Source organism: Trypanosoma melophagium (genome assembly GCF_022059095.1).
Source record: "Trypanosoma melophagium isolate St. Kilda chromosome Unknown ctg4segment1, whole genome shotgun sequence".
In the NCBI taxonomy this organism is placed as follows: Eukaryota; Euglenozoa; class Kinetoplastea; order Trypanosomatida; family Trypanosomatidae; genus Trypanosoma; species Trypanosoma melophagium.
In genome coordinates, this window is record NW_027125179.1 from 305955 (window position 1) to 318610 (window position 12656).

The window sequence follows — 12656 nt, forward strand, 5'->3', positions numbered from 1 at the left end:
TTTCCCCTTTTTCTGCTTACTCCTTTTCTTTTATGTTTTAGATCGTTTTTTTTTTTTTTAATTTACTCTATGTATATCCACATAGGACTATATATGTATACACTTCTGAACCCTCTACCCCTCACACACACATTCTCTTTCTCTGTTTCTTGCGTGCTATTCATCTCACTCGCCGTCCACACGTTCCCCGGCGACGGTGAGCTCACGCATTGTAGCGGCAATATGATCCAGTACTGTGTTCAACTCATCCTGCACTGACTGCAGCTCCTCAGTTCGTTCTCGTGCCTCCTGATCACATGATGGCAACGCCGTGAGTGACTTCAATCGTTTCGTCAGACTTGTTTGTTGCTCGCGGAGAAGTTGCAGTTTGCGTGCGGCGGCATCACAATGTGAACTACTCGCTATCTTATCAAAACTACCCCCACCGCATCTGCGTGCACCAGCGCTCTTCGCCCGGGATGATGCCTGCCGCCGTGTACGTGAGTGGGAGGGTCGCACGTGTGAACGCCTGTGTGGGGGATGTGGCTGTAGTCTTCCATTTTGTTGCTGTTGTTGTTGTTGTTTTTGTTTTTGTTGTCGTCGTCGCCGTACGGGTTCAGCACCTGCGGAATACGGTGACATCTTTACAATGCGTGTGAGAAACTCTCTGTGAATATCTTCCACCACACTTAAATTCCTGCGTTCACTCACCGGACGACCCGCCGCCTTCTCTCGCCGTCGTGCGGAATTACACCGCACTCCTGGAAGCCGCACATTGCGATTAGAGCGTCGTGATTGACGTCGACGTCGACCACTGAGAACCGTTGACAAAACGTTATTATGACTCGTGTTCGTATTTGTTGTATTCTGCGGATTGCTTTTCCCTCTTTGATGACTGTGTGGAGTTCGACTTCTTGGCCGCTGCGGGGACTGACTGGACACCGCACTATCATTTAATGGTGCTGAGAGATAGGCGTGTATATCCGCCGCCGGTCCCTCTCCCCGCACACCATATTCCAGTACCCACAGAAACTCTTCAAAGTTAATCCAACCACGGCGATCCAGATCAATAGTGCGACCAACACACGCATCAAAGTTTGTTTCTACGTGAAATGATCGCAACATGCGTTTGAGATCTACTATTCGCACTCCACCGCTGCCATCTTGACCACCGCCAAGTTCGGCAAAGGCTCGTCGCTCCAATAAAAGTCCACGCGCAGAGGGAGTGGGTGTGTGTGGTGGTGGGAGTGGATTTGGTGAATGAAGCGCAACTGAGGATGCTGGTCCTGTTGATCGGGGAGAACTTTTTTCTCGCTCTTGTGTGAATACCGGCGCTAATGCCTTACGTGCATCACGCCAGTTAATATGACTACCTTTTCTTCGCTTTGCAGAACCATTCTCATCACTACGATCATTATTACACTGACGGTTGGAGTCTTTTTCTTCTTCAGCTACGGCTGCCACTGTGGTGGTGGCTGCTCTGGTGGTAGTAGTGTTAGTTCCTGCCAAGGATGAGGATGATGGGGTGGTGCATTTACTCCCATCCACGAGAATAGAATCACTTCTTAGTGTTGATCGTGGTCCAAATAATTCACCGCGTGTAGTTTTTAACCATGTGGCAAAATAACTCACGTCTTCCTCTGTAAGAACTCGTTGCTGTTTTCCTAAATTTTTATCAGATTCTTCCGTTCTTTCTGTGGTAGTCATACTACTTCCAAGAAGTTGATCCCTAGAAATACAAAGAAAATTTTCTAGTTGCTGTAACCAAACTTCATAATCTGCAGGATTATCACTGGCTCCCAACTCTTGTAAAAGGACAAGCAGACAACCTGGTTTATCTGTGGACTGAAAATATTTTTTATATGCGGCATTAACGAGAGCTGCTTCTTCTTCACTAAGTGGCCGAACAGTACACCGTGTAGCACTCCGACGTCTATATTCATCATCAAAACTTGAACTGATATCTGAAAATAAGAAGGAATTCCGTGGTGATGGTGTTTCCATCTTCTGAGAGCCCTGACCCCCTTGACTGTGGCTTCCATCACGCCTAGAACTATCACTAATATTACTATTGCTACTTCTACTTCTACTACTACTAAAGCTACTGCTACATGCACTCTTCCGTTGTCGCTCCTTCTGCTGCCGCTGCTGTGCCTTCCCTGAGGCCATTGGCGGGGATGGCCGCATGAGAATTAACTCCTCGCGCTTCCCCCGCGCTGGGCCGGCCGCTGGGGAGGACATGAAGGACTGCGAGACGCTCGTCAGGCTGAGGCTCACGGCACTCGCGTCCTCCCCGACTTCCCCCGCGGCCGGCCGGGCGAGGGGGGCGAAGCGCAAATACAGCCGTCGGGCATGCGCCGCTGAGGAGCCGCGGGGGGATAAACGGGGAGGTGGTGGAAATGTCACATGCATGCCCCTGCACGTAGTTAATTGTTTTTTTTTTCTTTTCCTTATATATATAGTTGTTTTATTTTATATTATTTTTTGTTTGCTTTGCTTACGTTGTTGTTGTTGTTGTTGGTTGGTGTGGTGAGAGAGGTTCTTTTGCTGCTTGTTTTTTTGCTTTGTGTTTCAAAAGTAAGAAAAAGAAGAAAGAAAGGAACATTCTGTAACGAAATAGTACATGCATTTCATTTTTTTTTTAATCTTATTGGTTACCTATGCTTAGATGAGCCATACATAGGCAGTCATAAGAATGGTAATGGTAATAACAATAAAAATAATCATAAAAGAAAATAAAAACAGAGTGATTGTATTGATGGAGCACCAAAGATATATAGAGCTGCTGGGAACAGCGATAAAAAAAAACAAGAAAAGACACGCACCTCGAAATTCCATGTATCCAGAGCAGCAGTACTAGTTGTAATAATAATGATAATAGTAATAGTAGAACTACTACCATTTACCACGAAATCCAAGCAAAAAGCCCAAAGGAAAAGGAAAGAGAAATTAAAGGGAAAAAAAGGAAATAGTAAAAGAAAAAGAAAAAGAAAAAAAAAAAAACGCCAAATCATTAACAAGGCCAAGAAACTGATATTGTTCATAACAGAGAAAGAAAGAATTCTCTTCACGGTTGAAGACACAGTTGTTGTTATTGTTGTTGTTTCCTTTTTTTTTTCCTCACTTGCTTTCCTTCTGCTTCAATATTGGTATTGACTTCTTTTCTCCTCCTCTTTCACTTTTTTTTTGATTTCATTTTCTTTATACATCGGAACAATGTAAACTGCTGGAATATCAGAAAAAAGAAATGGAAAATAAGATGTGATCTCCAATGCTATAACAACAAAAAAACTGCAATATATAAGTATTATAAATTATATATATATATATATATATATATATATATATTCTTCTCCTACTCGTTGACGTTATAGTGCAATATGGATGAAATACAAATAGCAATAACAGATGCAAAAAAAAAACAAACAAACAAAAAAAAAAGAAAAAGATTCAGAGACACCAATACTGATACCTCTAATAATGTCTCTTAACTCTTTTTTTTCCTTTTTACATTATTTCACTACGCTCAAGTTGTAAAAACGTAATAGAGAAATAGTAAGATGAAAAAGAGAAAAACAAAAAAAAAAGAACAGGAATAGCTGTAGGTACTCCACTAGCCTGGTGGTACTTGATCACACTCTCCCCCTCTTGTGAACCAACCACAGAACACTGTAAAAAAAAAAGAAAAAAGAAAAGAAACCAAGAACAATAAGAAAGGAGTACATATATAAAATACGTCCAATTTTGGGAAAAGCAATATTTTACTCCCAGAAACCAAAACAACAACAACAAAAAAAGCATCCAACTTAGGTACCTTTCTTACCACATCTTACTTTCATACTTGTAAGACTTATACGCATCGGTGGAGATACCCATACCAACCCCGTCTGTTCCTTTCATATACATTGTACGGTAGTTGTCAGCATTGCGGTAGTCAATGCCTTCACCCACCCGCATTTGTTGTTCATGTCGCTCCGCCACAGTACGACGAAGTGTGTCCTGTTGATCGAGTTTACCACGAAACTTAGAGAGAAGCGCATTTTTGTATGCCACTCCTGTCTGCCGATCTGCCTCTTCAATACGTGCATTAAATGCCCGCATTGCAGTTCGATCATCATATGTAGTTGTATCCTTTGTCCATAGATGAATATTACGTTGTACCTCCTCTTCCAGTGTGGGTGGTCGATCATTACCAGACTTTGTGGAAGCCGTCATATTCGTCCCACTCATTGTAGAGTTAGCAGACCAATCGGATGGAATACCTTTACGAGTCGGCATTTCCCCTTCATCCTCTTCCACTTCTTCTTGTTCTTGTTCTTCTTGTAGTTTCTTCTTCTTTCTTTCCTTTTCTTGTTCATCCAGCGAGCGTAGAAATATCTCCCGCTCGACCAGACGAAGAGACTCCACCGCCACTTCACAGCTGCTATTCAACTCCAACGCTTTTTGATACGCCGTCTTTGCCTCTTCATACTTTTTTCGCGCGAATTGGGCATCGCCAACGCGGAGGTGTGCCTTGTACCACCCGGCGTCTAACTCCACCGCCCGCTCCGCGTCTTTTAGTGCGAGTGAGGGGCCGGCAAACATGGGAGACTTTAAGTAGGCGGCGCTTCTATTACTGCGAAGCACCGCCGTGTCCTCTCCCTTCTCAATAGCCACACTGTAGTACCGTATAGCACTGAGATGACAGCCGTGGGCGAAACACGCATTGCCAATACACTTCCAGTCCTCTGCGGTGGCAGTCGCACCATCACCCAAATTCTCCAGACGAGTGCGGATCTCTGGGGGCAGTGGGGGTTCCTTTGGATTGGGCATTAGAAATAGCAGAGAGCTACTATATATATACTTTTTTGGGGGGTGTGGAGTGAGTTGGCTTCTACCCCTTTTCTTTTTACTATATTTATATTGGTTTATATGTGTATAAATATGTGTGTACTTGTTTGTGTTTTTCTTTACTAATACAAGAAAAAGTAGAAAAAAAAAATAGAATAAGAAAAAAGAGATAATATTTCTTGAAATTAAATGAAATCTATTTTCTTTCAGTTAATGGGTACTGTTTTTCTTCTCTCTTATTTATCATTGATAATGAATACACAGTTCCAGACCGGTTTTAGTCGTACAAAAATGTATTCGAAATACCACAGAAAAGTCATGTTAGCAGACAGAATAAAAAAAGAAACAAAAAGATAATCCCTGTGAACATGTCCATACGAAGGGGAATTGCAATGAAAAAGAAAAAAAACAAAAAAAAAAGTGAAAAAGAAGAAGGATAAAAGTAAAAGAATTTAGTCACTGATATCAATCACTTCATCAACTGAGACAATATCGTTATTGTTGATGTCACAGATTTCTTTCATTTTTTTATCCGCCCTTGCACAATTTCTCTTCTCAACCTTCAAAAGTGACTGCACCTTTTCTGCCAAATATGTGGCGTCCACTATGGAGCTTATGAGTCCACCAACATGAGAATCACTATTATTAAAGAAGAAAAAAACCTCTCGTTTATCTTCCTCTTCTTCTGTAATTCCATCGCGAATAAAATTAACAATACGTTCTGCCCACTCCAGCAGTCGATCTGGTCCGTAATCGCCAACATGTAAACCAACTGCACCATGCATGCGAACATACATAAATGGCACACCCGTATTTATATAAACAGATCCAGTGGGATCATTGTGGTGATGCGCCACAACTAATGCCCAGCCAATACAACGTAGAAGATTATAAATCTCTTCACAATACCATGAACGATGACGAAACTCTACGGCAATACGAATAGTTTTCGGAATACGGGCAGCAACCCCTTCAATGCGATTCATATTCTCAGAAGTTTTATGAAACTGTGGAGGAAGTTGAAGAAGAACGGGACCCAAGTGGTGTTCTAGACGAGGACACCGTCGTCCAAAGAAATTGATAATATGTTCTTCTAAATCATTATCAATGGCGAGCATACGAGTATGTGTTAAAAATTGATTTGCTTTAATAGTATAAATAAACTCTTGACGTTGTGAATTAACATTCGCAACTTTCATAGGTGATGATTTCTTTTCATTCCTTATCATCGTATTATTACTATTACTATTGTTATTATTATCATCCTTAGTATCTTTACCTTTTACTTGTAATTTCACTTTTTCCCCTTCTGTGGAAGCTGACTGTGAATGACTACTCACTTCTGATGTATGTGGTGTACACATATCTTTCCACATCGTCCACGTTGCCTCATCACTGATATTATGATATGTATAACAGTGTTCTAGACAATGAAATTTCCTGCTATACTTTGCAAGAAGGGTTGGCATACGACGATCTTTCCCTGGTACGCTGTTAAGAGAACTAATACCGATATGAATATTTGGATATCCCGCGATGTGTGCTGTTCGTGGAGGATGAAAGAGATCGCCCCATCCATAAAGTGAACGGGAAACACCATACGGGGAGTTCACCACTACATTTCCACTAGACCCACGCTTTTCCACACGCTGTAGTAAACCAGCTGTTGTAATAATAGTAGTAGCACCACCACTACTATTATTAGTGTTATTAGTATTACTATTAGTATCAGTAATATCAATAGTATGGTCATTCTCACAGAGAGCAAGGGGAACAGATGAAGAATTATGTCCTGCGGGTAATACCGGTGAATCCACCCTTCCTCGCTTCATCAATAATATCTGTATATGTATATGTATATATGTATATGAAATGTAATGTATATTTAAATATTAATGTACGTAGGAAGTGACCTTTTGTGTTATTGAAGAATTAGTAGAAATAAAAAATAAAAGGACGAGGATCAAGGGAAGACAAAGAGAGAGAGAGAGAGAGAGAGAGAGAAACACACACAGAAAGAAACAAAGACAAAGAATATCCTAATTCCTCTTTTAACAGGAAATAAGTATCCATTGCAACAGAGAAAAAAAAAAAGAAATCAAAAGTAAAATAAAACGAGTGGGAGTGATACCCTCTCCCTCATCCTCACTCCGCCTTTATCCTTTTTTCATTACTCTTCTTTCCTTTCCCTTACCTTCTTGAGAACACCAGGAAGAAAAAGGGGGAGGGGGGAAAGACAAAATACACAGCAATAATAACAACGAAAATAAAATAAATAATGAGGAAAAAAAAAAAAACACACGAATCATTATGCAAGAATGTAATGCAAAAAAAAAAAAAGAATGAAAAGATAAAAAAAAAGTCATTTATATGTCTTTTCCACATGCTGCTTTACACAATACTTCCAATAACATAGCAGCAGTACTGCGTTCTCGCCAGTTCACCCGTAGTGCCCCATCCACAAACTCTTGTTGCCAATTTGGAGGACGTGGTGTTTGTGGTAGTTGTGGCACATAGACAGGTCCCAATTCTCGTCCATCAACACCAGTAAACACCGCACCAGAAATCATATTATTATCACTATTAATATTATTATTATTATTATTATTATTATTATTATTATTATTATTATTATTATTATTATTATTATTATTATTATTTCCCTTACCATCTATTTCACGCCTTACAGTCTTACTACGTATATTGGTTACTGGTAGACGCATTTGTGCCATTTCGATAGCGAGAATACCACAAGACCAAATATCTGCCGCGAAAGAAAATGGCATTTCCGCTTCAATTTCGGGAGCTACATAAGGTGGAGTTCCAATACGCGGGGATGCCTTATGTATTTGTGTGTTTGAATGCACCATAACAGAATCTGCGAAATCACCAAGTTTTGCCCGAACATCACACAAGTGGCATACAGTTCCAAGTGAGTGACAAGTGTTACAGCGAATAACTACCAATAAAACATTTTCTGCCTTTATATCTCGATGTACATAACCTCGAGTATGTACTTCCCTTAATGCACAAAGAATGCAAAAAAGAATTTCCTTTTGCTGCGATAGACTCATACGTTTTTCACAAATAATTAAATGATTCATAAAACTTAGTAAATTAGTAGGAAGGTATTCCATCACCACTCCACCACTCCATCCAAGGCAACGTACAACATATGGTGTGGAACGAAATCGCCTCAAAACTTCATACTCACGAATAAGGCTATCTAAATCACTATTACGTCGTGGAACTTTAACTACACAGGTAAGACCTCCTCCTAATACTCCACGTCGTACTACTGCCGTTGCACCTCTTCCACATTCTTCTAAAAGCTGAATTTTAGCCGCAGAACGGTGTAAAATCATATAATGGGAATGAGACCAACTTGTATTTAAATCAATCGGTGGTGCTTTATACCCTGAAACTGGCCATATCTGCAGTTTATGTGGACTTAGTGTGGTATCAACAAGTAAATTTCGTCTCCCTCCAAGTGGAACGATATTCCATGAGTGACGCTCCGCCCCATTATTACTATTATTATTATTATTATTATCACTACTATTATCAGATGTTCCCTGGTGTTCTCCACGCAACAAATAACACGGCATCTGCACTACATCACACAGATACTTAAACAGTAATGCACGATGCCTACAAACTCCATGGTGAATATCCCCTAGACGCACCACATTAGCACTTTCCTCGCTTTGTGATTCCCCACGACGTCGTTTCTTCGCATCCCCCGCACGCTGCCGCCGAAGTCGCAGTTCTGTCAGCTTATCCTCCGCATGCAACACACCACTATCCCCGCCAAACGCACTCACGACAAGCCACACAAGTGCCTGCACACGCACAACCGTGTCCACAATGCCGAGCAGTGCCCGCCGTGCCAGCGCGGCAATTGTCTGCAGTCGTCCATCCTGCGGGTCGACGACGATGACTTCCCGCTCCACCAGCGGCAGCGCGTCGTAGCGGTCGGCCTCCGCGAAGAGTTGATTGCTGCGGCCGGGATCCGTCAAGCCGCCCACAATGCTGTCCTGCGGCCCAAGCACATCGGTGGTCCAGAACTTCTGCGAGAGCACATCCCGCGGCCCTGCTGTTGATTGTGTTGATGATGGTGATGTTGATTGTGTTTGTGTGGATAGTGTGCGGGAAGAGGAGAGAGCAGCGCGGCCGCGGCGAATAAAAACGGGCTTCGACGCTAATCGAGTCTCACGTGTGCCCAATACAGCACGCAACACAAATGTGAGTTCACACACCGTGTCCTGCATTTTGAATGTTTTGATCTGCGCCGTAAAGGAAAGCACCACTCGAGATTGCAGGTTATCAAGTTTGATGGGGGCGAGTTCACTGATTTTATCTTTTTCAATGTTCAGTACAATATGAGTGACGTCCCGCTCATCTTCATCATAAACAGACAAGGAAACATCTGCTCCTGCTAAGATCCAGAAACACCAAAGTTGAATAGTAAATGAAGATTTTTGGTGCATAAGTGGAGGCAATGTATTACGTGATAATATGGTAGTACCATACAAAAATTGAATAGACAAATCTGGTTGAAAAAAGTAACACGGATCCGTTCCAATAATACTCCAAGCCCCAAGCTGAGTATTACAGAATTCTTCTCCATTTATATGTTTAACACATGCAACTTCTGTCCCTATTCCTTCATGTAAGATTCGTTGAGGGGAATTACACGAATACCCCCACATACCACCACCACCACCACCACCTCTATTATCATTATTATTACCACCTGCATTTTTGCTTTTGCTTCTTACAGCATTGTTTTGCAGCAAAATGCATTCTTGTTGATTATCTTCTTCCTCTCCTTCTCTAAATGTTTTCTGATCGTTAGTAAAAAAAGCCTCCATGACCAAATAACTCATAGGATGAAGAGCGAAATGAACCGAGCGTCCAATCCAATATTTCTCTTCATCCTCTGTGAAAAAATGTGATGCGGAACTAGTTGATGACAAAGGAGAAAATGGAGTAATTTCAACAGGTAGAATTCTACCAGATGAAAACATATCCCGTGTTGCCACCGCTTCATATGGAAGAAATGAACAAAAAATAAAGACAAAACGACTTGATACACGTGTAATAATACCTGGTAGCATACTTTTAGATGCCAGGGAACTAGCTTCATGCATGTGTACTAATTTTGCAAGAGGTATCTGCGAATTCCTATTCACAACCATAGTATCCATTTCATCAACAGGATGAATAGTAACACATCTACCAACAGGTGTAGAATTAAGCAGATGACCAACGTAATTTAATTTAGATTGCTTTTTTTGACCTTCGTGCTCCTGCTCCTGCTCCTGCTGATGATGATTATTATTTTCATCGCATGTGTATTCAGAGGCAGAGTATGTAGTTTCATATTGCCCTTTATTCGTGGAAAAGAATACACGATAACGTCTGCAAGGAGCATTAATAGCCTCCACAATACCTTCTTTCCTCTCTGTATTATACTCTAGCACAACTGCGTCAAGCATCAAACATTCCCTTTTTTATACTGCTAGTCACAGGAAACCAGGAAGAAGAAGTAGAAGAAATAAGAGGAAAAACATGTAAAACTGAAAAAGGAAGCAGATACAGGAAAAAAGAAAAAAGAAAAGGAATCATACCTTAAAGAAGAGATTGCCATGGGTATATATATTAATTTCCTTAATACGCAAGAAAATAAAATAAAAATCTCTTGGGCAGGAAAATCTGAAAATGGTGACAAACTAGCAGAACCTGAAGAATGTGAAGAAAACAAACAAAAAAAAAAGACAGAATAATAATGATGATTATGAGTAACAGCAGCAAAACGTAGAGTACGAAGAAAGCAGTACTGTAGAAGAGAGTCCCTTCGTTCCATTCTTTTTTTTTTTTTTAGGTCTCCACTTTTCTTTTTCGCCATTTCCTTTCTTTTTTCATTTTATTATCTTTCTTTTTTCTTCCATTTCGTCTACACACACACAAACACATGTTGAACTCCTCCCTCGGCTGGCGATGACCACATATTCTCACACTTTTCATACATATCACTTCTTTCCTTTTATAATCGCACGCGGTCGCGTCGGGACGTTCTTATCCGCATCCGTCCCATGCGCATACTCCGCCATGTGTTCCGCGCCAGTGCGAAAACACTTCTCCCCGTATGGGCAAATTGGTTTTGACGTCACAATAGCAACATCATACTCAATTGTCGCATCTGACTCCGCACCATCCTTTTCCTCCTCTTCCTTCTTCTCTGCACGCTTCTCTCGTGTGCGTTTGGTTGTTCGTGTACTTTTTTTCTTCGCCTCTGCGCCTTCTGCTTTTGTAGATGTTTTTGTGGCATTAGGAGAAGAGGAGGCCGCGGCTGATTTTCCCTTCTTTTCGGGTGAAGTTCCCTTCGGCAGGAGTTCCGCGGCGAGTGGGGAGTTCGCAATGTCCCCCACGCGTCCCTTCACGTCCGTCTTCTCCAGCAACTCCCCGCGTTTCATGCGATTCACCAGCGCCTGATCGACTGGCGCCAAATCGTCAAATCCGTCCAAATTGTCAAGATCCCCAGCGGCGGTGGCGTTCTGCAGTTGTCGTTGTGTGAAACAACAGAGATGCCGCCACTTGTACGATGTCGTTCCCTCTTCCGCCTCTGCGGAGTTGTGGGCGCCGGCGATATTCCCATCGGACGAACTTCGCGGGGGAAACACGACGGCGGTGCCGATGCGAACTTCATGGCGGGCGATGGGTTGACCGCAGGCCGGCAGAGAACAGCGGGCACGGCCGGATTTGGCGTACTCCACTCGTAATTGTGGCATATATATATATATTTACTTATTTATTTATTTATACGGATCCTTTTGTTATTTTTATATTATTCTTGTTGGGTATTTTTTGTTTTGTTTTCCTCACTCAGTGTGTGTGTGGTGAGCAGAGAAGAACGAAAGCAAAATTACAATAGGCCACACACACACACACAAACAAGCATACACGACAAGGTGCGTGCTAAATAGTAATTGATGAGGTGTAATATAAATAGTAGAAGGAAAAGAACCGAACATAAGAGGTAGAGAAAGATGATGAAACAGGAAAACAAACAAAAAAAAACAGCAGGGAGTTAAGAGGATATCAGGTAAAGTAAAATAAATACAAACAAGTTTTAATAGTAATAATAATACTAATAGTAATAGTATTAATTATAATCATAGTATCAAAAACATGTTCAAGAAACAAGGTGACGTACATATGACCCTTGTGTGAATACATACCGGTGAATGTAGAATTGCATTCAAAACCCAGAGATATGTAAATAGGTATAAATAAGTAAAAGAAAGAAAGAAGAAAAAAACACGCATGGATACAATAGTCGATAAACTTAAGAGAAAACAACAATAAAGAAGCAAAAAAAAAAAAGAAGATTGATAAGAGCAAAAAAAAAAAAAAACACACACACAGAGCAGAAATACTAATTCATTGTCGTAATAAAAAAAAAAATGATAATGAAACGAAAAAAAAAAGAAATACTAACAAGCTGGAATAGTCTCGACATGTAGGTTAACATATACATAGTTAAATGTACATACATTGCAAAGAAACATATACAGCTAATTAGATAGATCCATACAGAGAAACAAAACAAAAAAAAAGAAGCCAAAACGCTTAGACCGAAAGAAGAAAGAAAAACGAAACACAGGAAAACAACAACAACAAAGATCATCGAAAAATGAACAGAAAAGAAAAGAAAAACAGAGAGTAGCCAGAGTAAAAAAAAAAATAATATAATAATAATAATAATAATAATAATAATAATAATAATAATAATAATAATAATAATAATAATAATAATAATAATAACCAAATAAAAGAAATCA

The 12656-nt window shown here is 40.7% G+C and overlaps 5 protein-coding genes across 5 annotated transcripts; all 5 read right to left on the reverse strand.

Annotated features, from left to right (window-relative positions):
- Window positions 1-165: 165 nt before the first annotated feature.
- LSM04_008844 (uncharacterized protein) lies at window positions 166-2391 on the reverse strand (the record flags this gene model as incomplete). Its single annotated transcript, XM_067339004.1, has 1 exon — window positions 166-2391. One exon carries the CDS (start codon window positions 2389-2391, stop codon window positions 166-168), a length of 2226 nt encoding a protein of 741 aa, XP_067188058.1.
- Window positions 2392-3798: 1407 nt separating this feature from the next.
- Window positions 3799-4791, reverse strand: LSM04_007445 (Tetratricopeptide repeat 1; the record flags this gene model as incomplete). The annotated part of the gene is made up of 1 exon (XM_067339005.1): window positions 3799-4791. One exon carries the CDS (start codon window positions 4789-4791, stop codon window positions 3799-3801), a length of 993 nt encoding a protein of 330 aa, XP_067187981.1.
- A 470-nt stretch (window positions 4792-5261) lies between these two features.
- LSM04_005089 (Protein of unknown function DUF72) lies at window positions 5262-6641 on the reverse strand (the record flags this gene model as incomplete). The annotated part of the gene is made up of 1 exon (XM_067339006.1): window positions 5262-6641. The coding sequence occupies one exon, from the start codon at window positions 6639-6641 to the stop codon at window positions 5262-5264; it is 1380 nt and encodes a 459-aa protein (XP_067187883.1).
- A 534-nt stretch (window positions 6642-7175) lies between these two features.
- On the reverse strand, window positions 7176-10310 carry LSM04_005194 (uncharacterized protein; the record flags this gene model as incomplete). Its single annotated transcript, XM_067339008.1, has 1 exon — window positions 7176-10310. The coding sequence occupies one exon, from the start codon at window positions 10308-10310 to the stop codon at window positions 7176-7178; it is 3135 nt and encodes a 1044-aa protein (XP_067187889.1).
- A 534-nt stretch (window positions 10311-10844) lies between these two features.
- Window positions 10845-11603, reverse strand: LSM04_000243 (zinc finger protein; the record flags this gene model as incomplete). The annotated part of the gene is made up of 1 exon (XM_067339009.1): window positions 10845-11603. One exon carries the CDS (start codon window positions 11601-11603, stop codon window positions 10845-10847), a length of 759 nt encoding a protein of 252 aa, XP_067187692.1.
- Between the last annotated feature and the right edge of the window lie 1053 nt (window positions 11604-12656).